Raw genomic sequence first — 26,803 nt, 5'->3', positions numbered from 1 at the left:
GCGAGATCATGACCTGAGCTGAAGTCGGCCGCTCAACCGACTGACCCACCCAGGCGCCCCTGCACATGTCCTGTTTTTATAAACATAAAAGGGTTTTTATTTTTTATTTTTAAGTAAGATTTTCTAAATTTCTCAAGGGTACACAGGTTTTGTACATGACATTTTTCACAAAATGACAAAAGTTTCAAACTTTTATTTTCAAAATACTCTCTTAATTATGAATGTATTTGTTTTGAAAGGCACTTTCACTTAAAACTTCACCTTTACTTGAAATGACAGGCTATATACACCACCCCTCTCCAAATCTGGCTAGGTAATAAGGAATCACAGACTTATCACAACAGGGTAAACTTACCACTTCATAAAATGATGTAATGCACTTATCTTTCACATTCCTCAAGTCTTCTACGGTGAGTGGTATACAAGATTTTTCCTTTTTTTTTTAATTTGCTTTAGTTAAAATTTTAAAGTTTATTCATTTTGAGAGAGAGACAGCACAAGTGGGAAGGGGCAGAGAGAGAGAGAGAGAGAGGTAGAGAGAGAGAATCCCAAATAGGCTCTGCATCGATAGCACAGAGCCCCATGCAGGGCTCAAACCCACACACAAAACTGTGAGATCCTGACCTGAGCTGAAACCAAGAGTTGGATGCTTAACCAAGCACCCTAAGATTGTTACTTTCACCATAATTTGTTACCAAAGCTCCTACCATTTCAGATGATTGTGAATCCATTTACCAGGCCACACAAAGTGCATTACTTGGAAATATGCACATTGAAGACAAATAGTTAAGCCAATAATCTCACTTCTGCCACATGTGACACTTGACCATCTGACAAAAGGGAGCATGAGCATATCAATCCTGTTTTAAGTATCTAAGTTATTTTGAGTACTTTTATAAAACTAACCTCCTCTGTTTTTAAGACAAAAAGATAATAGAAGTACTGCCACTTTATTCTCAAGCCTCCTCCACACTCTGTATTAGGTCCTTCTGAATGTGTAAAGATGAAGGGGACATCCCCTTCAGAATCCCAGAGTGTAAAAGGATGGATCAAGAGTCAGTCCATTTGGAACATTTCCTTCCCGAAACTTCTTCCTCTAGACTTTCTGTTTTAACATTACCACACCATCTTCCAGGTCAACCACTAAAAAGCCTTACAATCTCCAAAATTCCTCAATAACTCCAAAAAAAGGTTATCAAGGCTGCAGATCGATTTTTTAGGGAACTCTCATTCTTTCTACAAATCTTTCATCAGAGGATTTAACAGACTTCAACCAGATCAAATCTCTATTTACTTACCTTTGATGTTTCATCTTTTAAGGTGTCCATGTTATACCTCGATCCTCTTTTGCTACTATTAATAAATTTCCTTTTCTTAGAAGGTTTTCTCCTATTTCTCTACCTAGCATCATTTGAACTCCAAGCTCCCACTTTAGCCAGCCAGTCATGGCTGCAAGGACTTTTACTACAGCCAAGAGCTGTGATCCTCCTGCCAAGCTGGCTTCTAACTGAGCAAAGGAATGAACTCAAGTCCATGTCCAAATTGCTTACCTGGCACTTTCCTAACCAATCAAATCAGTGTTAATCTGAGAGCATAAAATCCTGGAAGGATTTCTAACTCCAAATATGTTAAAAATAGAAAAATACACTTCTACATGCCAAAATAAACCATAAACAAAGTCAAAAGGCCAACACCAAACTTAAAACAAATATGACAACAAATTTTTGGTAAATTTGCCAAGAGGTCATTTTTTTTTCACTAGCAGTAACACACAACACCAATAAGATTATTAAAAAGAGATTTCTTATTTATAAAATTATCAAGTGTTTTGTTTTTAACAAAACGCTTGGTTTCCACCATGATCACAGCCACCTTCTCTGGAGGGTCTTCACACTGAAGACATCATGTCTGGCTCCCCAAGACCCACCCCCCAACTTGGGGACATCTCACCTGACCAGAAACAAACAACTGCACCAAGAACAGTCCAGGCAGAACTCGGTATGTTCTAGGCAAGCGCACATTCTCTGAAATGGAATGGCTTCAGCCACCCAGATTTTCTCCTGGGCAGTGCAAAGACTTTTACTGTCACACCAAGGGCCATTTCTCCAGCATCTCCTCTAACACTATACAAACCCCAAGAATTCTGGCTACATCCCTCTTTCTGTAAAGCTGTCATGATTTATGCTGTAATCCATGGGGTTCCTATCCCCAGTGATTGGCTAAGTAATGGGACCAAATGCCCCTGTTAAAAGAGCCACCTCCCTATTCTTTTTTTCTTGAGAACCTGCATAGGCTTGTTTTTACCCCTAAGAATTTTTGCTGTGAAGCACAATAAACACCAGGAAAGATGGAAAAACAAACAGCTAAACAAAAGCACCACATTTCGATAAGCTTAAGAAGTCAAATTTTAATAGACATCATCTACAACCTGTGTTTCATATATTCGGAGATGATAAAACTATCCCAGAAACATTTCTATTAACTATTTCTGTGAGCACAAGAGGAAAAACAAAAGCAAAAAAGGCCTTAATCACTGTTGTTAATGATTTACCTTTAACAGAAAAGGAAATCACTAAATTTTTAGGTGCAATGTTAGCTAGTACCACCAACTTGTGGTCTAATCACTGTACATTCTAAATTATTAAACTATATACCAGAAAATAACTTTCAAAGGGAGGAAAGCATGACAGAATCAAGTAGCAAGCTGAGGGAAGAAAGAACTTATCTAAAGAACTTCAAAGACAATCCCTTTATGGTGGATGGGAGTAGAAAACACATTCAACTTGCTTTTCTCCAGTGAACAGAACAGCTAGCTTCCATACCAACAAACAAAAAGATAAGGGACACACCACTCTGGAGGAGCTCTCGGCATACTCTGGAAAACTTGCTGCTAAGATACTCCTGCAGATAAATGCACCAGGCAGTGATAAAATGGGACTAAAAAAATAAAGCTCTTCCTTGATGCTTATAAATAAATGAAATTTATAACTCTTGTGTAAATACTGGCTATTCCAAACACACTTTGCAATGATTCAAACAGACCTCTCAATGTCCCGTGTAACCTATGCAGTATGCACCCATTTTCCTCATGCAAGATATTTTGATAATAGAGAGAATCCTAAGAATAGATCTAAGAATCATACCTCAGTTAGGAAAAAATTGCCTATATTCAAATTATAAAGCACTCTTACTTCATATGATGCACTTTGCTGTTTTTCTAGAAAAAAAAAACAATTATTAATCCTGACTCCACTTTTACAACTTCACTAAACGGACCATGGGTTTATAAAAACACAGCTTTGGGGGCATTATTAAGTGCAAAACACAGAAAAGGGGTTTCACAGTAGTTGATCAATTTTTTTAAAAAACAGACTTTTTAAAGAGTAGTTTTAGGTTCAAAACAGCAAAACTGAGTAAAAGGTACAGAAACCTCCCATATACCGCATCCTCCCAAACATGCACAGCCTTTCCAGCTGGTCAAATCTTTAAAAACAAGGGGCGCCTGGGTGGCGCCTGGGTGGCGCCGTCGGTTAAGCGTCCGACTTCAGCCAGGTCACGATCTCGCGGTCCGTGAGTTCGAGCCCCGCGTCGGGCTCTGGGCTGATGACTCGGAGCCTGGAGCCTGTTTCCTATTCTGTGTCTCCCTCTCTCTCTGCCCCTCCCCCGTTCATGCTCTGTTTCTCTCTATCACAAAAATAAAATAAACGTTGAAAAAAAAAATTAAAAACAAAACAAAACAAAACATGTTCTTTCTGGAAAGAAATCAAGACGTTATCATAGAAAATGTAATTTCAAAATTCCAACTGCAATTTAAAGTACCACTGCCGTATGCATTTTCACTAATATGTTAGGAAATCAGTTTAATACTTACCATATAACATCCAATAAGGAAAGCAGCATTTGCTTGTTTTCTCTGATCAGAGCCAGTAAAATGAATAATTTTCTTCCTCATCATTGTGATGGACTGCATAAAGATAAACAGCTGTTAGTATTTCTCTTTAATTTCAAGTTTTCTAAAACTTTGTGATGAAGATATAAATTCCAAATCTTAACAACATATAAGCATTTGTATTAGCAAGAACTTTAAAATAGTTAACTCTAATACTCAAAAATACCATGTACCTTCCCATAATAGACATATTCTTGGATTAAAATGAATGTACAATTAAGGAGTGAGGAAGAGACATGAACAGGTATATGCTTAGAGTACATGCTCTGAAAGAATACATATGATGCTAGAAAAGGCGGGGGGGGGGGGGGACTTTTCTTTCCTTTCCCCGTTTTTGTTTTTATTTTTTTGTTTTTATTTTTTTTTTTCAACATTTATTTATTTTTGGGACAGAGAGAGACAGAGCATGAACGGGGGAGGAGCAGAGAGAGAGGGAGACACAGAATGGGAAACAGGCTCCAGGCTCCGAGCCATCAGCCCAGAGCCCGACGCGGGGCTCGAACTCACGCACTGCGAGATCGTGACCTGGTTGAAGTCGGACGCTTAACCGACTGCGCCACCCAGGCGCCCCTCCCCGTTTTTGTTTCTAACATCTATTCCCAAAAACTTTACATTAAAATAAAAGGGTGGGGCGCCTGGGTGGTTTAGTCAGTTGAGTCAGACTTCGGGCTCAGCTCAGGTCAAGATCTTGCAGTTCAGGAGTTCAAGCCGCGTGCGTTGGGCTCTGTGCTGACAGCTTGGAGCCTGGAGCCTGCTTCAGATTCTGTGTCTCCCCCTCTCTGCCCCTTCCCCACTCGTGCTCTGTCTCTCAAAAATGAATAAATGTTAAAAAAATTGTTTTTAATAAAAGGGTAAATAAAAACAGGCAAAAATAATTCTGTTACAAATCAGGATAGTGAATGAGGTAACAGGGCAGAGAAGGGGTGGAACAGAGATAACAGAGCATAAGTGGGCTCTTGTGTGGCGTTGCTAACATTCTGTTCTTGATTTGATGACTTAGATGATTACCTACATATATTCAGTTTGTGAAAATTCATTGATCTGAACCTCAAGATCTGTACCTATTTCTGTACATACATTATACTTCAATCCTGTAAATACATTATACTTTTTATTTAAAAGGATATGGAATTTAAAAACCAAAGAAAGCATATGATTAGTTAGGACCTCCTCACCTGTATTTCACTAACGTGAGCAGAAACAGATTCAGGTAAGCACAAGAAAAAGGATATATTGAGTTCAAAAAGCACATATTTCTTGGCTTCTGTGAGTCAATGATGAATGTGTACATATTTTGTTTACATAGAGTAAGAGATCCAAGTTGATTTTAAAAACAAAAACAAAACCCAACCAGTCATAGAGCAACATAAGCACAAGACACTGAAATTCAAACTCTATACATGTTTTTTATCACTAATTGAGTAGGCAGTAATGTTTCTACCAGGTTGGATGGTCAATACCCTGAAAGTTGGTTCTAGTAAATGATAAAAAGTTAAAAAAAAAAAAAAGGACTAATATACCAATATATTCTTGGTTGACTGAAGGATAAAAGGCTGTAGATAGAGGAATACACAGGGGGAAAAAGTCTTTCAAAATTAGAGCAAAGAAACTCAAGCAGGGGGAGAGGAAATTATTTTTAGCTTCCTAGCCCTGTATGAACAAAAGACCTGCCACTGGCAAGTGGAAAAAAGGAGGAGGGTGTGGACATAAATATACAAGGCCATAAATGCTTATATTCCTATTCAAGAGAAAAATAAAGCCCAGAAAAAAAGAGTTTCCATCTCTACATAAACCTGTAGGGCATACTATATAATACAAAAAGAAAAGGCACATTGTCATTTTGCAGATTAGTAACTCCTCTGGCAGGTATTTCCAACAGTTATGATGGGGAATTTTAGGTTTGAGGCTCAAGGGGAAAAAAAATCTGCCTTAATCACTCATAAATTTTTAATACAATTTAATTTTTACTTGAAAATAAATTTTATTTCTTCTGTGTAATAGTATGGTAAGTAATCACCTGGATAACATTGTTTTTAAAAAAGTAATGGCCCCTAAATGCAGCACTTTCTACGTGAGAATTTACAGTGACTAATTTGGAATTGCTAGCAGTACACAGACACTTTTTATTATATGTAACCATAAGTCAAAGTTTTTTAAATAAAGGAATGGGGTCTGAGTTCAAACTAACAGAAATATTCTTTGCAACTCTCATATACAGCCTTAAAGAGATGCTGTTTGCCCCTACCTTCCCTGGTCCTTAATAGTATGTACAAAGGGTGAGGGTGAAAAGTCACAAGTAGTAGTACAATATCACGGGACATTAAAGATAGAATGGAAGTAAGATGATGCAATTTTCTTCACTAGTTTGCTAGCATTCTCTGTCAAAGTGAAGGCAGAAAGGTCATTGTTTGACCAAAGCAAGGGAAGTTTAAGTTTCTCTTGCTGGGTTTCAGTTCCATTAGAACAGACAGTAAGAGGTTTCACTTTAATAACCAATTTCCGCTTTGGCTTTTCAAGTATTTAATCATTACCAATTCAAACCAGAACCAAATGACTCAATCAGTCTTAAACCATTCAGTCAAAACTCTGGAAAATAAACATATACACTATGACTATATAAAACAATAAGCCACATGTATGTCTTAAGCACCACTGCAGTGAGAAACAAGACTTTTTTTTTTTTTTTTTTTTTTTTTTTAAATAAAAAACAGAGGTATGTTTTCCTTACTTTTCCCTCCCCACGATCAGGCTAACAATGATTACCTAAGTCAAATCTTAAGTAAAAAAGATTTTACCTTTAATTTCTTATTTATCTTGCAACAGTATCTGTAAACCATTGCCAGATTGAGTGGTCCAAAATCTGCGTAGAAGCTTTAAAAATGAAAAACAAAAACATATATATACATTCTAGATGCTCTAATATAAATGCCTTTTTGGAACTACAAGATCCAATTAAGACAAGAGTATACCAAATTTTTACTGATCATACAACTTAATACTAGTGGTATTTTGGTAAATAATGCTTATTAAAAAAACACAACAAGTGTGACAATGGTTAAATCTAGCCTCGATAACATCTGAAAATACCTGTTGAATAAAAAAGCTGTTTTTCCACATGTTTCTACTGGCAAAAACACAGCATCTTACTTAGTAGCATATTAGCTTAATCTCAATATACCTTAAACTATTAGAATTTCAAATGTAAATTATTAAATTTAGGAAGGTTCTTTCATTTTGATTTTTTCCTAAAGATCTATTTTATTACCAAGAGTTTTAAAAAAAAGCATTCTCCAATAATCAACAGATTAGTAATTTTCCAAGGCTATTCTACTTATAAACATACCTTTAGATTCTTCAAAATAAAAAAAAAATGTTACTAACAATCTTTTAAAAAGCAATACTTACTTCTCATATTCAAGTTCATTATCTATGCTGAAATAATGTACATTTGATGAACTCTTTGGTCTGCTGTAGAGAATGGCAAAACAAAGGCGATCTGAAATGGAAAAATTGCAATGTTCCTTCCTTCAGGTTATTAAAAAACGTTTCACATATCATGATGCAACTCTTTTCAGATGAAGTCAAATTTGTATTTTTCCCATGCATGGTAAGGGTAATGGGCAATTTCAAAATGTTTTGCTATTCTGGCAGGTGATAATAAATAAGCCACATTTTTAAAGGAGAAATTGCTTTTAACCATAAATTTCAATAGCAGTAAGTAATTTTTCACATAGCAACATGGCTAGATTTTTAGAGGAACCTCTCATTACAAAACTTTAGTACCCATGGGCTAAGAAATTTCAGCAACTGGAGGCATGCATTTGATAATTAGGCATCAACCTAGATTACTTGTGCTTTGTTTCACTAGGTTTTCAAGTCATCCTAAAAAGTTATTTCAACAGGAAACTGCATTTTTTAAAACAGAAACTAAAGAACGCCATCAAAAAATGCTGCTAAATTAATGTTTATGGCTATAGAACACAACAAAACAAACCATATGTTTATCCAACTGTTCTTAGGGATCGCTTCTTTTTTGATTCGGAATCACTACTGTCATAGTGATTTTTACAATTAGACAAATTACCATTACAACAGAAGCAATGAGAGGTTTCTCCAAGAGGAGTGTGAGATGAACTTGTGTTGCATAAATGCAGTTAGGCTGCTATGAAGTTTAGCAAGAATGGTAAGGAGTAGTAATGCTCAGAGGCTCCACCCTTTCTCCATGCCTCACCCCCAAAAAAAGTTGCCTAAAAATCATCAGTGAAGCAGTCACCTGCAATACCTCTTAGTAGTAATAAGTAGTGCTAGGAGAATACTCACACTCAGATTGTGGCAAAATCAAGCACAGCCTTCAAAATAGTAAAATATAAAGAACGCCAGCTGGCATCCTTTCCCCAAATGGGAATTTAAACAACTTCTGTCTACAATTCAACTCACACAATCGCTGTATTTACTTCCTTGCAAACTCAACTGAAATGTCTTGCAACCACAAACACTCAAACGGATGCCGGAGTTTATTCCTTTCCAACCACAAATGAACCTTGATCCCCGTGCACAGAATGACCTGGGATTTTGCTCCCTTGGGTGAGGAGACGCAACTACTCTACCAGCCAGGGGTGTAAGGACACCGGGTTCCCAACTGCACGTGTCCGTGTGGATTCGCCCCAAAGCAAGACCATGCCTGGGGACAAGGAGTCCGGGGAGGCCACCCACGCCCGTGAGACAGCAACGGCCCGGCCCGAAGTGGAAGGGCAGCCCTATGCCGGCAACTGACGCCTCCTCGCCTCCCCTAGACCCCCCCTCCCCGCGGCACCGCCTGATGCTGAGTACCGGGTGTCCCGGCGGCGCCGGCGACAGACAAGCCCCGCACTCACCTTTGATCACCTCGGCCACCAGAGGGGTCCCTGCGCCCTCCCGGCTCATGACTCCAAAGCATCTGGAAGGCGGGGCGGAGGGAAGGACCGGGTGGCCAGAGAACAACCAGCCCGGGAGAGACGAGGCGCAGCGACCACACCCCCGAAGTTTAAAAAAACAAAGTTTAAAGGGCCGCGCCCAAGCGCAGGGCACAGCAACGCCCCTCGGCCACCCACCACACCACAAACGCGGGCGAGCCAACCCCGGAAGTTCAAAACTTCTCAAAAGGCCCCAAACAGAGTGGCGAAAGAGTGGGGTGCAGAAACGAGCCCCAGCCGCCGGGGCTGAGCCTCGGCCCGCCTGGCGGTCTTCCGCAGCGCCAGGCCTGGCCGGGCCACACTAATGCACTTGAAGTCGGGGAGTGCAGCAAAACACCGCAGAAGCGGACACAGGCCTCATAAAAGCAAGCGGCTCCAAAAGCCATTAAAAGGACTTGTCAGAAGAGAAGGACTCGTTGGCTGACCTGCCCAGCTATGCGGGGCATTCCCACAGCCGCCACAGCCGCGCACTCAGCCCTCCTCGCCGCTGCCGCTAGGGGGCACTGTTACCGGACAGGGCCAAGCCGGGAGGCGGGGTCCAAGGCCCGGCGGCGGCCAGGCGGGGGCGGGTGGAGGCGTTCGACTTCTTAGTCCACTCAGCTCCTTGGCCACTTCGGGTCGAGACCCGCTGGGTGCCAGGCTCGCAGGAATGCTGACGTCTCATCTATTTGGGCTCTCCAAAACTGCTCAGGATTTAAAGGTAAGCCTAAAACTGAGGCCATGTGTTTCTTTAAAGGTCCTAGATTTCTCCTCCAAAAAGCATTAGGATGGTTGAAAAACAAAAATTCAGACACAATACTTAAGCATCCATTTAAAGTATTTTCTAAATCTATGTTCCTGTGTTAGTCTCAAGTGATAAAAAATTTACGATACAGTATGAGTATGTGCATATGTATATGCACATACACACTAGGACCATGGGTGATTTTGATGATTTTCATTTCCTCCTGTTATTTTCCCAAGTTTCCTACAGACAAGTATTATTTTATCTGTGAAAAAATTTGCAATGACTCCCGTAAAGAGAAAGGCAATACAGGAACTACTCTACTCTTTCCAAGTCACTTATAGTCCTAATACAATATACACATTATATCACAATATATACATCTTTGCATCAAAAGTAAGCCTGCATACCTCCTAACCTTATCCTAAAATTTCCGAAAGGATCAAAGACTTTAAATGTAAAAACAAAATAATGAATTATTTCTGTACTCTCCAATTGGGCCTTTTTAAATGAAACAAAAACTAAAAGCCATAAGAGAATGTATTAAATTGATACACATTTTTAAAATGGTGTTCATAGGACACCTGGGTGGCTCAGTCTGTTGAGTGACTTCGGCTCAGGTCATAATCTCGAGGTTTGTGAGTTTGGGCTAGCTGCTGTCAGCCTGTCAGTGCAGAGCCTGCTTCAGATCTGCTATCCCTCTCTCTCTCTGCCCCTCCCCTGCTTGCACTCTCCCCCCAAAAAATAAATATTAAAATGATAATAATAGTAAAATTAAAAAGGTCTTCATGGAAAATAAACACATAAAGTCAAGACATAAGCTGGAAAATATTTTTAAATTCATCTCAAGCTGATGTTGAACTTCAAAATACAAAAAATGCAAACTGAAACCACAAGGTACTATTTTTACTTGGCAGAAATCAGAGGAGTCTGATAAAGCATTGTTTGTGAGGCTGTGGAGAAACATCCACCCTCTCAGGTTGCCTGTGAGTAGGAATATAAACTGGGATAACCTCCTTGAAGGGCAAGAAAGGGCAATTTGGCAGAAATTTCCAAGACTGAAAGCTGGCAAGACTGCCAAGACAGGCTGCTAAATATTACCATTTGTACCATTTATTTGAATGTGTGTAAAGTATATGTACGCATTTGTATGACTGTATATGGCACATTGCATAGCTAATCTCTGAAAGGATATACAAAAAACTGGTAGTAGTGAATGCGTTTTACAAGAGGAAACTGAGTGTCCAGAAATACAGAAAGATAAGTGAGATTTGTGCCTTTTCTTAACTTTCAAATTTTGTACCAAACATTTACCTATCCAAAATGAAGAAGGTTTTGAAAAGTGAACTTGCAGGCTAACAGCGTTTCTCCAAAGCTGACTCTTCATCAAGATATGAAGCATACTGTAAGCATAGTATAAGGCAACCTGGAAAAGTCCTTCGTGCACATTTAAAAAAAAGAACTGGTAGGGGGCACCTGGGTGGCTCAAATGGTTAAGGTTAAGCCTCTGACTTTGGCTCAAGTGATGCGTTGGGCTGTGTGCTGAGAGCTTAGAGCTTGGAGCCTGAAGCCTGCAGCCTGGAGCCTGCTTCAGATTCTGTGTCTCCGTCTCTTCTGCCCCTACCTCGCTTGCACTCTGTCTCTCTCTCTCTCTCTCAAAAATAAATAAACATTAAAAAAATTAAAAAATAAAATAAAAGAGAGAACTGGTAACTTATTTGATTTCTACCTATATATCTTGCAATCCAATTTCTTTTAACAAACCCAAACAAAACTGGGAATACCTAGAAGGAAGTGGAAAGAGGTTTTTACACATTACAAGGGGCGGGGGGGAATCACTGGGGTATACAGCTGGCTCAGTTGGAAGAGCATGCAACTCTTGATCTCAGGGTTGTTAGAGCCCCACATTGAGTGTAGAAATTACTTAAATAAAAACAAATATTATTTTTAAAAATCACTGATTTTTGATGTCCAATTACCTTTCCATAATGTATTCTCAATATTCTATTGTTAGACTAATATTGCAATAAACTGCTGTGGAGATGAGTGTGGGGATGAGAGCTATTTATCAGAAGCCTTGAGCTAGAAGCCGGAATCTTTTACAAAGTTCATGATTCAATTTATAATCCTGTAAACCCATGTATCTTCCACTTAATGTTTCTGTTGTCAAAAACAGAACACTGAAGATTTAAAGTAATAAACGTTCTTGCCTATATATGCCTGTCACATAATGTTGCCTCTCTTGCTTCTTTGAAAAGGGCACAGTAAAAGGAAATGAAATCTCACCATTTAAAAATGTTAACAAAAACATTCAACATCCTCATGCCCAAATTGTCTGTTTTGATTTGAGTTGTCTGTTTTGATTTGGCTTTTGGGTCTCCAGTTTGCTACTTCTTCCTTTAATAAATACGTTAAATAAGTAAAAAGTATTTTCCTACATAACAAATGTAGAAATTTGGGGATAATTAATCAAACAGAGGGGTACGTTCTAAACCAAGTGAGAAATACATGTAGGAGTCAGGTGGCAATGATAACACAGCATACACTTTTTAACAGAAAGAACTCTACTTGGACCTACAGACACAATCAACTTCCCACTATTTCTCTTTCCCCCTGGAACTGGACTGACTTCACAGAACCTGGCAGAGTAGCTAGAGAAGTGAACAGCTTCCCTATAGGATAAGAGAGCTCACCACAAGACAAGCAGAAAGGAAGATTCACATTCCTATGGAACAAAAGAGAACAGGTAAAAAACCAGGCTCTACCGGAATACTGACTGTCCCTTAGAGAGAGGGACAACAGACATCAGCCTCTCAGCTGTATTAGTCACTCAGTTTTGAAGGGAAGGAGCAGAGGAAGGGGGACCAAGGGGAGCAGAGGAAGAAATGTTCGCAAAAGTACTGATTTTAAAAAAGAAAACAATGACAGTGAGCAATTATCGACAGTTCAGTGCTAGGTACTGTATTAAAGCTCATAACCTATGAGGTGTAGATACTACTACTACTATCAGTAGTTTGCAGGAAAGGAAATCTAACCCTAAAGAGGCTAAGTGGCTGACCTAAAGGAAAGGTCACAAAGCCTGTTATAAAGTAGAATTAGGACAGGCTATTAGATTGAAGCCTGAGGCTTTTTTAAATCCTTGCCTCAGAGACTTCAGCTGATGTAAAGCAAGAATAATTAAAACAATATGATGTTACCATAGCAATATACAAATATGGACCTGGGCATATATGAAAACTTAGTATGTAATGAAAATGTATTTCAAACCAGTAACAAAGAAGGCCTTACTCAATAAGGAGCAGTTATCTCCATGTATGAAAAGAAACTGAGATTTCCATCTCACCTATCATATAGAACAAATACCAGATTAAATAGTTTTTTAAAGCTGTCAGGTAACTATAAAAATTATAATGAATAGTTCTACAATTTAAATGGGGAATTTTTAAGCATGACACAAAACTCAAGTCATAGAAGTAAAAAACAAACTTAGAGGAAAATATATAATAAAGGGTTAATCATATAATAAAGGGGTAATCGTCATGACAGAAAAAAAGTACCTACAAAGCAATGTAACAACCCAATAGAAAATGAAACAGCCAATTCAAAAAAGCTATACAAATGGTCAATAGTATATGAAAAAATTTTCCCAGTGGCTCATCATTAAAAAAAAAAAAATCCATCATCATGAAACAGATTACAGAAAAAAGTCACATGATTATCTCATTAAATACAGAAAAAGGAATCATTAAAATCAAGTCAGTTCCAATTAAGTCTTTGTATAATGAGCCTAAAGGAGAACTTCTTTAACCTGATAAAGAGTATTTTCCAAATACCTCTAGCAAGTATCATACTTCATGCTTTATTTTGTGAGCATCTCCCTCAAATAAAAAACAAGACAAGGGGTGCCTGGGTGGCTCAGTCGGTTAAGCATCCAACTTTGGCTCAGGTCATGATCTCACCATTCGTTGGGTTCGAGCCCCATGTCGGACTCTGTGCTGACAGCTCAGAGCCTGGAGCCTGCTTCAGATTCTATGTCTCACTCTCTCTCTCTGCCCCTCCCCCAAACTCCCCCCCCCCTCAAAAATATTTTTAAAAAAGACAAAAATTCCTATCATTACAATAACCGGAAGTTCTGGCTGATGCCAAGATAAGAAAAAGACATGAGAAGAATTGGAAAGGAACCAGTTGTCCTTATTTACAGACAATAATTATCTACCTAAAAAATATAAGAGAAATCTGTAAACAACCTATTAAAACTTTTGCAAAGTTCCTGGATATAGATGATTAACACACAAAAACCAAGAGTTTTTCTATATACTTGTAATAACCAACTATGAAATATAATAGCATTTGCATATCCTTTATGAATATATGGCAAGATAAAGCAGGTTTATAACTGGGAAGACTCACTATCACAAAGATGGTGATTACCCTCAAACTAAAGGCAATTCTTACTAAAATCTCAATACAGCCTGACAAGCTGATTCTAAAATTAATCTAGAAGACAGCAGGAACCACTAAGAGCTGAACAGGAAGGGGGCCCTTGCCCTACTAAATAGTAAAATTTAAAATAATTTAGGCCCTGTAGTATTGGCACAGATATAATAGACAAAAGGGAAAGATGAGAGCCCAGAGAGAAACCACATTTAAAAAAAAATTTTTTTTTAACATTTATTTATTATTGAGAGACAGAGAGACACAGAGCTTGAGCAGGGGAGGGGCTGAGAGATGGAGAGGCACAGAATCTGAAGGAGGCTCCAGGCTCTGAGCTGCCATCACAGAGCCTGACGCGGGGCTTGAACTCACAAACTGCGAGAAGTTGTACATTTAACCGACTTGGCCACCCAGGAGCCCCGAGAGAAACCACATTTACATGGAAACCTCCCATATGGCAGAGGTGGTATTACAGATCAGTAGGAAAATTACTCAGTACAAAGTACAGGGATAATTGGTTGTCCACTTTGTCAGGGGTGGTAGGAGGAAGTTGGATCCTTATCTTACACCATCAGCCATCACTCCCCAAAGAAGAAAAAAATCCCAGGTGGATTGAAAGTCTAGATATGAAGGGCACCTGGGTGGCTCAGTCCCTAAGTGTCTGACTCTTGATTTTGGCTCAGGTCATGATCTCACAGTTTGTAAGCTGGAGCCCCACATCGGGCTCTGCACTGAAAGCTCAGAGCCTGGTTGGAATTCTCTCTCTCAAAATAAATAAACACTTAAAAAAAAAAAAGTCTAGGGTGCCTCGGTGGCTCAGTTGGTTGGGTGACTGACTTTGGCTCAGGTCATGATCTCACGGTTCATGAGTTCGAGCTCCAAGTCGGGCTCTGTGCTAACAGCTCAGAGCCTGGAGCCTGCTTCAGATTCTGTGTCTCCCCCTCTCTCTGCCCCTCCCACGTTCATGCTCTGTCACTCTCTGTCTCTCAGTAATAAATAAATATTTTTTAAAAAGTCTAGATATAAGAAGAAAGCTGTAAAAGTTTTAGAATATAGAAAAATAACTCATAACAGTGAAGGGATGGGTTTTTTTTTAAACAAAACATAAAAGGTACTAACTATGAAGCAAAAGATTGAGAAATTTGGTCACATGAAGATTTAATGCTTCTGTTCAATATGAGACTCCATAAGCAAAATTTTAGAAGATAATTCACACACTAGAAGATAGTTACAATGCATACAAGCAAAAGAGGATTAGTATCAGAACTTATAAACAACTATAAATCACAAAGAAAAAAGCTAACATCCCAATAAATAAATGGGCAGAAGATGGGAGTAAGAAATTCACAAAAGAAGAAACCTAATTGTTCTTGCTCCTCTTTTAAAAATTTTTTTTTCAACGTTTATTTATTTTGGGGACAGAGAGAGACAGAGCATGAACGGGGGAGGGGCAGAGAGAGAGGGAGACACAGAATCGGAAACAGGCTCCAGGCTCCGAGCCATCAGCCCAGAGCCCGATGCGGGGCTCGAACTGACGGACCGCGAGATCGTGACCTGGCTGAAGTCGGACGCTTAACCGACTGCGCCACCCAGGCGCCCCCTTGCTCCTCTTTTTAAAAAGGACCTATAAGATGAGTATGGTTTTAGTCTGTGCTATGCCTTGTGATGAACTGAGTTTACTCGTCAGAATAGACTATGGCAACAACCCTGAAATCGTAGTGATTTAGTTCTCTACAACAGGTTTATTGCTTGTTGGTGCTACATGTATCACAGGTAGGGGGTGGAGGAGGCTCTATTCTATGCAGTCATCCAAGAATACGGAATAGAGGCTCCATCAGTTGCAGATGCACCATCTGGAATTTATCCTTGTGGCTGGTTGACCGATGTGCCAGTGACTGCTTCTATAAGTAATTCCAGTGGCCTGCAGATCTAAATGCACACAGATATAAACCAAGTCCCTTAATTTTATCAGTAATAATGCCTACATTTTAATCTTTACCTGTTTAACTCCTGTGTTCCTCTATCAGTTGCTCTAAAACTAAGGTGGGGAAAAAAAGAGTAATCTTATCTAAAGAGACCCAAAAATCTTCACCCAATGTTACATTAGTCTCCATACTCATCTATATTCCTGAAATATTTAATAATTAAAAAAAAAAAAAAGGAAGCCACTATAAGAACTGCAATGGTTTTCACACCTTTCAGATCATTAGAGCAAGAGAAACTAAGAAAATGTCATGGGGTGCCAGGGAGGCTCAGTCAGTTAAGTGTCCGACTCTTGATTTTGGCTCAGGGCATGATCTCACAGTTTGGTTCATGAGATCAAGCCCCACATCAGGTTCTGCACTGACAGCTTGGAGCCTGCTTGGGATCCTCTTTCTCTCTCTCTTTCTCTCTCTCTCTCTCTCTCTCTCCCTCTCTCTTTGCCCCTCCCCCACTCATCCATGCTCACACCCTCTCGCTCTCAAAAATAAGTAAACTTTAAAAAAGAGAAAGAAATGGGGCACCTAGGTGGCTCAGCTGGTGTCAGACTTCAGCTCAGGTCATGATCTCACAGTCCGTGAGTTCGAGCCCCGCATCAGGTTCTGTGCTGACAGCTCAGAGCCTGGAGCCTGCTTCAGATTCTGTGTCTCCTCTGTCTCTGCCCCTCCCCTGCTCATGCTCTCTCTCTCTCTCAAAAATAAATAAACGTTAAAAAAAAAGAAAAAGAAAATGTGATCAAGGCACCAAACAGCTAGGAAAAACATGGCAAATATAAAACAGAATGAGATGGTAGGGATAAGTCCAAACATATTAACAATAATAAAATGCAAAATACTTAAATTCATCTACAAGAATTTCAAATTGACTTTAAAAGTACATACTGCTTAATAAAGGCTACTAAAACAAAGCCCTATAAGGAAAATTTAAATGAAAAGATAGGAAAACGGTGCCTCATCTTAGACATTTTGCTTTTATTGCACTTCACAGATAGGATTTTTACAAACTGAAGGTTTGTGGCGACACTGCACCAAGCAATCTATTGGCACCATTTTTTCCAACAGCATTTGCTCACTTTGTGTCTGTGTGTCACATTTTGGTAATTCTCACAATTATTTCAAAAATATTATTATTATTATTATTATATTTGTTATGGTGATCTGTGCTCTTTGTTAACTACTGTAATTGTTTGGGGTTGCCACAAACCACGTCCATATATAAGATGGTGAACTTAATCGATAAATGTGTGCATTCTGACTACTCCACTAACCAGCTATTCCCCTGTCTCCCCCTCTTCAGGCTTCCCCATTGACTGAGACACAATATTGAAATCATTCCAATTAATAATCCTACAATGGCCTCTAAGTGTTCAAGTAAAAGGATGAATTACACATCCGTCACTTTAAATCAAAAGGTAGAAATTAATACTCTTAGTGAATAAGGCATGTCAAAAGCCTATTGATAGGCTGAAAGCTTGGCCTCTTGCACCAAAGAGCACATTTGTGAGTGCAAGGAAAAAGTTCTTAAAAATTGAAAGTACTACTCCAGTGAACACATCAATGATAATAAAGTGAGACAGCCTTATTGCAGATTTGGGGAAAGTTTTAGTGGTATGGACAGAAGATCACACCAGTCATAACATTCCCTTAGGCCAACACCCAAGCCACCATTTCTACAAAAGCTGAGAAAGGAGGAAGCCTCAGCAGAAAAGTCTGATGCTGGTAGAGGTTGTTTCATAAGGTTTAAGCCATCTCCATGACATACAAGTGCAAGGTGAAGCAGCAAGTTATCCAGAAGAACTAGTTAAGGTAATTAATAAAGATGGCTATACTCAACAACAGACTTTCAATGTAGATGGAACAGCCTTCCATTGGAAAATGTCGTTTAGGACCTTTTACACCTAGTGAAAAAAAGTCCATGCCTGGCTTCAAAGCTTCAAAAGACAGGCTGACTCTCTTGTTAGGGCGTAACATAGCGAATAACCTTCAGTTGAAGCCAGTGTTCCTTTACCATTCTGAAAATCCTAGGGCCCTTAAGAATTATGCTAAATCTACTCTAACTGTGCTCTACAAATGGAACAACAAAGCCTGGATGGCAGCACATCTGTTTATAGTATGGCTTACTGAATACTTTAAGCCTACTGTTGAGACCTACTGCTCAGACAAAAGAGTCTTCTCAAAATATTACTGCTCATTGGCAATGTTCCTGGTCACTCAAGAACTCTGATGGAGATACACAATGAGACAAACATGTTCATACCTGCTAAAAGAACACTCGTTCCGCAGCCAGCCCATGGTTCAAGGAGTCACTTTGACTTTAAATCTTACTATTTAAGAAATATGTTTTGTAAGGCTATACCTGCCATAATACAGTGGTTCCTCTGATGGATCTAGGCAAGGTAAATCAAAAATTTTCTGGAAAGGATTCACCATTCTAGATCCATTAAGAACATTCGTGACTCATGGGAAGAGGTCAAATATCAACATTAACAGGAGTCTGGAAGAAGGTGATTCCTACCCTTGTGAATGACTTCAAGGGGTTCAAGATTTTAGTGGAGGAAGTCACTGCAGATGTGGTGGGAACAGCAAGAGAACTAAAATTAAAAGTGAAGTCTGAAGGTGTGACTACATTGATGCAACCTCATGATAAAACTTGAATGGATGAGTTGTTCCTTATGATGATCAAAGAAAGTGGTTTCTTGGGATGGAATCTACTCCTAGTGAAGATAATGTGCAGACTGTTGAAATGACAGCAAAGGACTTCAAGTATTACATACTAATTGATAAAGCAGCAGCAGGATTTTAGAGGATTGACTCCAATTTTGAAAGAAGTTCTGTTGGTAAAATGCTATCAAACAGCACTGCATGCCTCAGAGAAATCGTTCTGTGAAAATCAATCAATGTGACAGACTTCACTGTTGTCCTATTTTAAGAAACTGCTACAGCCACCCAACCTTCACAACTACCTCCCTGGTCAGTCAGCAGGCACTCTCCACCAGCAAAAAGATTTTGGCTCACTTAAAGCTCAGGTGATGGCATTTTTTAGCAATAAAGTATTTTTTTTAATTTATTTTTAATTTTTTTAATGTGTATTTATTTTTGAGAGAGAGAGACAGAGTGTGAGCAGGGGAGGGGCAGAGAAAAAGGGAGACACAGATCTGAAGCAGGCTCCAGGCTCTGAGCTGTCAGCACAGAGCCTAATGCAGGGCTTCAACTCAGAAACAGCAAGACCATGACCTAGATCGATGTCGGGAGCTTAACCTACTGAACCACCCAGGCGCTCCATTATAAAGTATTTTTTAATTAAGGTGTATACACATTGTTTTTTTCGACATAGTGCTATTGCACACTTAAAAGATTATAATGTAAACATAACGTTTATGTGCAGTGGGAAACCAAAAAGTTCACTTGGTTTGCTTTACTATGATATTCTCTTTATTGCAGTGTTCTGGAACCAAACCCACAAATACCTCCAAGGTATGCCTGTAGAACTCATAGTAAAAAGCAATAAAAAGATGATGTTTCATGATTAAAGATATAATCTACCAGGAAGCCTGCGTGGCTTAGGGTGTTAAGCGTCCAACTCTTAATTTCGGCTCAGGTCATGATCTCCTGGTTTGTGAGACTGAGCCCCATGTTGGGCTCCACACTGACAGCATATCGCTTCCAGGCCAGCCCATTTAATTGATGGTACAAAACTCTGCCGAATTCTCTTTCCTTCTGACAGCAGCATTCAAGATTATAATCATAACACAAACCATGTTAGAAAACCGGCAGAGTCCATAAAAAAAAAATACATATTTACCAAGAAAGATACAAAGAAAGGTTCAGAGAATCATTTGAAAATAATGACTGAAAACAAATGTTCAGAAACAGTAGACTGAAACACTGTGATACTTCTTACAATGTAATATTAAATAACACTAAGAATAAATTAACTATGACCATGCACAATATCATGGATGTCTCTCACAAACATACTATTTAGTGAAAGAAGCCACACAAAAGAGTACATACAGTATGGTTTCATTTATATTTCAAAATCAGACAAATCTTGGCAACAAAAATCAGTAGAGTGGGGTGCCTAAGTGGCTCAGTTGGTTGAGCATCTGACTCTTGATTTCGGCTCAGGTCATGATCTCGTGGTTCATGGGATCAAGCCCCACGTTGGGCTCTGCATGGACAACGTGGATCCTGCTTAGGATTCTCTCTCTGCCCTCCCCCATGTGTGCACAAGCACTCTCTCTCTCTCTCTCTCAGTCTCTCTCAAAATAAACAAACTTAAAAAAAATTAGGATGGTGTTTATCCTTGTGAAGGTTAGTGATTAGTTAAGGGTTAAAGGGGTGGTCTCTGGGGTATGGTGATGTTCTGTTTATCAGTCCATGTGCTACTTATATACCCTGATGTACACAAGCCATCTACTAAGTTACTCCTTGTGTACATTTCTGTATACTACTATTACATATTATAAATATGTATATATTATTAAAATAAATAGAGAGTTCAGTTATGTTATACTCAATAAAATTATATATGTAGTAGCTGTGCTCCAACAGCCTGGGTCACCAGAGGGGAGATTTAGAATAGGTCTTACCTCACCAATGATGGGTATATGTCACGAACAAAAAATAAACCTTTGCTTGTTACATCCCACTAAGATTTTGGAGTTGTAATCACAATATAACCTAGCCTATCCTGAACTTACCTTTAGATGTTTAAGAAAAGTCTTAAACTAAAACACAAAATGCAAAAGCTATAAAGAGAAAGGATTTGATAAATTTACAAAAGACACCATAACAATACTTTTTAGAGATGGGGTGGGAGGAGAGAATAATACTGTAGCCAACCTGAATTCCCATAAAAATAAGTATATAATATTGGGTTATAATCCAAAGTATACAATAAATATGGACAAATGCTGATACAAATAAGTGCTTAAATAAGTAAATGGAAGAGAGACAAAACTTTCTTACAGAAGAATTCCAAATAAAATAGGTAGATACTTCCCTCCAAGAGGTGGAGCATAACCCCTCCCCTCTTTTGAGTGTGTGCTAAACTTAGTGACTTGCTTCTAAAGAATACAGTATGGGGGCGCCTGGGTGGCACAGTCGGTTAAGCGTCTGACTTCAGCCAGGTCACGATCTCGCGGTCCGGGAGTTCGAGCCCCGCGTCAGGCTCTGGGCTGATGGCTCAGAGCCTGGAGCCTGTTTCCGATTCTGTGTCTCCCTCTCTCTCTGCCCCTCCCCCGTTCATGCTCTGTCTCTCTCTGTCCCAAAAATAAATAAACGTTGAAAAAAAAATTAAAAAATAAAATAAAATAAAGAATACAGTATGAAAAGGGAAAAATGGCAACTTTACAGAGGAGAAACCTGGCCAATGCTACTTTAATGCACATGGTCATGATTAACCAGTGATGTCATGTGGATTTCATGTACTCTCAATATGATGTGTAAGAAGGGCACTTCTCTGTGGTGTTCACTCCAAAAACCCAGTCTAGTCATTAGAAAATATCAAGTGCAACTAAGGAACATTCTACAAAATACCTGACCAGCACTCCTCAAAACTGTCAAGGAAACTGTCAAAGACCTTAGATGACTAAGAAGGTAGCACCAAAATCAATGTAGTATCCTAGACTGAATCCTGAAATAGAAAAGACATTAATGGAAAAACTGCAGATATCTGAATAAAGTCAAATATACTTAATAGCAACATACCAATGTATGTTAAGGTATCTTAAGGTACCAGAGTAATTCAAGATGATGTAGAGACTGAATTATGTCCCCTAAGATACGTTACCTTGAAGCCCTAAACCCCAACAGGACTATATTGGAGATACGGCCTTTAAAGATCTCATTAAATGAGGTCAAAATGGTGGGGCCCTAGTGCAACAGAACTGATGTCCTTATAAGTGGAGGAGACACCAGAGATCTTTCTCCCTCTCTGTGCACACACAGAGTAAAAGCCATGTGAGGTCATAGCATGCTGGGAAGAGAGGCTTCACCAAAACCAACCGTGGTGGCACCCTGATCTTGGGACTTCCCACATCCAGAACCGAAAGAAAATAAATTCTCATTGTTTAAATCACCCACCCTGCAGATTTTATTTTGGCAGCCTGAGGTGATTAATGCAGATACTAACATTGGAGGAAACTGAAGAGTATACAGGAACTCTCTGTACGATCTTTGCAATGTTTCTGTAAATCTAAAAAGTTATTTTTAAAAAAAGGAACTGATTGGAAGAAAATATTTATAACTTATATAATTAAAAGATATATAGACATATATAATAAATATAAAAAATTCCTTTAAAATATCTTAAAATTGCAAACAGCCCAAAAGAAAATTGAGTAAAATATAAAAAACCAAGTCAGAAAAGTAAACACAAATGACAAAAAAGATGAGATGTTTAACCTAATTAGTAATTCAAAAAATAAAAATTATAAAACTATAATTCTGTTTCACACCATCAAATTGGAAAATATTTTAGATACTGATATTAATTAGGGAAAAGTTGTGGGGAAATTGCTACTTTTATACAAAGAAGGTGGGACTATAAATTGAATACACGCATCCTGGAGAGCAGTCTGGCAGTGTCTATTATGCCTGTAACCCTTGACCCAGCTGGTTCCCATTCTTAGTATCTACCTCAGAGAAATGCTAGCGTAGGAGCACTAAGAAGCATTTGTGAAGAGGTTTACTATATAGCACTGTCTGCAATAAAACTAAACAGAAATAACAATTGTTATCAATAGCAGAACAATTACATAAACTGTTGAAGTCCTGCTGTGACTTAAAATTAATGAGGAGGCACCTGAGTGGCTCAGTCAGTTAAGCATTCGACTTTGGCTCAGGTCATGGTCTCATGGTCCATGGGTTCGAGCCCAGCATCAGGTTCTGTGCTGACAGCTCAGAACCTGGAACCTGCTTTGGATTCTGTGTCTCCCTCTCTCTCTGCCCCTCCCCTGCTTAAGCACTGTCTCTCTCTCCCTCAAAAATAAATGAAAACATTAAAAAAATTATTAAAAACTTATTTAAAAATTTTTTTAAATTAATGAGGTAGAGCACTGTGAAATCTCTTCATACTACTACAAAGACTTTTTTTTAAAAAAATAGATGAACAACATCTATTCAAAAAAAAAAAAAAGAAACAGTGAAAAACAGCCATATCCCTACAGGTAAATATATGCATATGAAAATAAACAGCAAAGCAAATGGAAGAAAACTCAACACCAAACAGTTAATGTAAACAAAAGGAACTGGGATTGGGGGGTAGGGGGGACTGATATTTTATCAGTATTACTTGGGTTTTTAAGAACATCTTAAAAGTTGGTCTTTTTTACTTAGTTTATATGTAATTCAAAATCTGTTCCTCTGGGGAGCAAGGAAGGGATGGGGGAGGAAACCATCATCTTTCCCCTCTCAACCTGGGTGGCCTAATTCCCTGTTAATAAATGCAGTGAAACAGCTATTTTCGGTCAGGACAAGATCTACCATCCCAGGGACGACATCAGTTTAAATTAAAGCATTAGTAGCTAGCACTCTTAACTGGAAGAATAAGATAGCGACTCCTGCCAGCTGCCTTTCACCATCCTTCCTTATCTAGTCTATCCTTCATCCCTGAGCTGGAGATTCAAATTTGTTTGACTCTCAATGCACTTTACAGGGAACTACAAAAGGGTGGCAAAGATAAGACAGCTCTATCAAGCTCTCTGGTCCTTCTCTTTAAAACAGGGGCTCTAAAACTTAAATCACTGGGGGTCCCCGGGGTGGAGGGGGAATCTCCCCAGCCCTCTGTCTCACATGTTCTCTGGCTATGTGACAAAAAGCAAAATTAAGAGTTCTAGACTCGGGGCGCCTGGGTGGCTCAGCCGGCTGAACGTCCGACTTCAGCTCAGGTCAGGATCTCACGGTTCGTGAGTTTGAGTCCCTACATTTGAGCCTCGAATCAGACTCTGTGCTGACAGCTCAGAGCCTGGAGCCTATGTCTCCCTCTCTCTCTCTGCCCCTCCCCTGCTCATGCTCTGTCTCTCTGAAAAATAAATTAAAAAACATTAAAAAAAAAAAAGTTCTAGCCTCTAATTTCCTTTGTCTTTGAGTGTTGTATAATTACTCGTATCTGAAACTTGTAATATATTTACTAAGTTTATCAGAAGGTGGGTGCATTATAAAGACGAATTCTTGTTTTATATAATGGCATTGGGCTATTGGTAAATTTGCTTTCAAACTGCATGTACAAGGGTGAAAGGTATACAATTTGGTTTAAGCTACACTGTGGGACAAATCAGTTGATCTGGGGGCAGCTGCTCTAATCAGAAGCTACAGAGATGGGCAGCTATTAAAGTAGGAAACTCACATTCCAGAGATGATACAATAGCTTTTCTATTATCCATATATCTGGAGAATTTACAATTAAAACAGTGAATGCCAAGTGGTTTTTACTGGTAAACTGAGTAGCTTGCTAATCAGAATAATTGTTAGAAAGGGCTCTCATTGGTAACATTAATAGCTGTCCATATATGTAGATAGTCTAAAATACTTTACAGATTATAAAGTTTATATGAATCTAATGTGACTCTTATTTAGGGATAGTGTTAGAGCCTGAAGTCTAGATGTCTAAACTGGCCCCTGTCCAGCTGCTAGCTGTGAGGATTTCTGTTTGGTGCCAACTATAAGGTTAACAGAATCCTGTACCTGGAATACTGTCATGTCTGCCTCAAGTGAACCTGTCACAAAAGCAGGGGTCAGATTACCTAAAATTTCAGGAGCTAAGTCCACAGGAAAGGGTGTATCGTAGTTTATGCCTGCTTGCTAAGAATACTGAATGAATCACTGTTGTATAGAAGAACTGTTTTTATCTGAGACTAGCTTTCATTATAACCTGGTAGATCAAAGCCGTAGTAGAGTTAGCTAAACCCTATCTACCTCAAGTTTTCCTGCAGTTACTGTTATCTATCAAAAAGTCCTAAGAGCTATGCATGACCAAACTGGTTCAGGTCAGTTTCCATCAGTACAATACAAAAGTCAGATTAGATCTGGCATCACTAACATGCCCTAAAACATTTGGATCACAGTCATGGAAATAAGACAGGAGCCAGAGACAGGAAGTCACACTGAAATAAAGCAGCCACGTTCAGCAGACATTTTTTTTATAGGATCCTAAACCAAGAACTTTGATAGATAAATTCTAATTTATCTACCTAAATAAATGTTTCAAAAGGCAGGGCATGTGGGGGACAGTGGTGTAAGTAAATGGTCTGTCTCATCTCAAATTTCTTGGCAGTGAATTTAAAAAAGACTTACTTTAATGAGTATTTTTAATATAACTGCCTTATCAGAAGCAAATTCTTATATACAATACTCACTATCTCTGATGGTATTTTAATGCCCTCCTAACAATATTTAGGACAAATCACAATTCTAGGCCACTAGTCCTATCAATAACCAATTTTTTTCTATAGAAAAATATATAAGGGAGAGTTTTCAAAATTATGCAATTTGGTTGTGGTTTTTAAGAAAATGAGGAAGAGGATTTTGACTATATATCAAAAAAATTTTAATGGGAAAGAAAATATTTGAAGGCACTTTATGAAAGAAGTCATAGGAATGGCCTATAAGCTCATGAAAAAGGTATTTAAATCACACATATGCAAATTAAAACCATAATGAAATATCTACACCCACTAGAATGGTTACAATTAGAATGACACGGAGGGGCGTCTGGCTGGCTCAGTTGGGGAGCATGTGACTTGATCTTGGGGGTTTTGAGTTGAGCCCCACACTGTGTGTAGAGATTACTTAAAATCTAAAAAAAGAAGAAAAAAAAGAATGATAACACCAATTGTTGGGGAAAATGTAGAGCAATTACAACTCTCAAACACTGCTACAGGGAATTTAAAATGGTAGTGACATAAAATAAAATAAAATAAAATAAAATAAAATAAAATAAAATAAAATAAAATAAAATAAAATAGTATTAAGACATTGGAAAAGTTTAATAGTTATACATACTTTCCCTATGACCCAACCATCCTACTCCTAAGTACATACTCAGAGCAGTAAAATGTGTCTACAGAAAGACTTGTATGGGAGTTATTTGTAGCAGCTTTAGAAAGACCCCCAAACTGGAAAGGAGAATGCCCACCAACAGGAGAATAGATAAAAAGATTGTTGTATATTTATGCAATGGAACACTACCCAGCAAAAACAAAAGAATGAAGTGTTAATACACAAAATAAAATGGATGCATCTCTGAAGCATTATGCTTAGCAAAAGAAGACAGACACAATAGTTCATGCTATATGATTCCAGACATAAATTTCAAGAACTGGTAAAACTAATCTATATGGACAGAAATCAGAACAGTGGTTGTTGGGGGTAAGAATGAGTTGACTGGAAAGGAGCCCAGAGGGAACAGTAGTTCACAGGGGTATATACTTGTTAAAATTAAAATTGTACACATAAATCTATGCAATTTACTGTATATAAGTTATACTGTACTTTTTAAAAGTGGGGGGCAAAAAGAATCTTAAGTGGTACACATTCATGAGAAAACTACAGAATTAATATTTTGTATAGATAATTAAGAATTATCTTGACCTAATTAACTGGATAGCATAGACCATGAATAATAAATTACACTGCAAAAAAAAGGAAAAAGGCAGAAAAGGTCATGTGGCTAGTAGAAAGACTGTTGACTATTTGGTGAAAAGTAAATATTTTTATTCTTCCTAAGGCTGTAAAAGATTGTTTATAAAAATAAAACAAAAAA

At 38.6% G+C, this 26,803-nt stretch overlaps 1 protein-coding gene across 9 annotated transcripts in view; it reads right to left on the bottom strand.

The window, feature by feature from the left end:
* The window catches only part of CDC14B (cell division cycle 14B), a 120,592-nt gene that overhangs the window by 60,852 nt on the left and 32,937 nt on the right, over positions 1 to 26,803 (bottom strand). For 6 of the 9 annotated variants that reach the window (XR_007146097.1, XM_047829081.1, XM_047829084.1 and 3 more), the window contains exons 2-4: positions 7,355 to 7,445; positions 6,745 to 6,820; positions 3,872 to 3,964 (exon numbers count right to left, since the gene is read on the bottom strand). Coding sequence is in view for 8 of the 9 variants with exons in the window: in XM_047829081.1 (XP_047685037.1) it covers positions 3,872 to 3,964; positions 6,745 to 6,820; positions 7,355 to 7,445 (260 nt within the window). In the remaining variant the exon portion in view is untranslated. Of the gene's footprint in view, positions 1 to 3,871; positions 3,965 to 6,744; positions 6,821 to 7,354; positions 7,446 to 8,823; positions 10,209 to 26,803 lie in introns of those variants that run through there. The other 3 variants (XM_047829089.1, XM_047829086.1, XM_047829082.1) reach the window with 2 other exon arrangements.

Source organism: Prionailurus viverrinus, chromosome D4, assembly GCF_022837055.1.
Source record: "Prionailurus viverrinus isolate Anna chromosome D4, UM_Priviv_1.0, whole genome shotgun sequence".
NCBI lineage: Eukaryota > Metazoa > Chordata > Mammalia > Carnivora > Felidae > Prionailurus > Prionailurus viverrinus.
The sequence above is the reverse complement of the archived record's forward strand: the minus strand, read 5'-3'. Positions and strand labels throughout refer to the sequence as shown.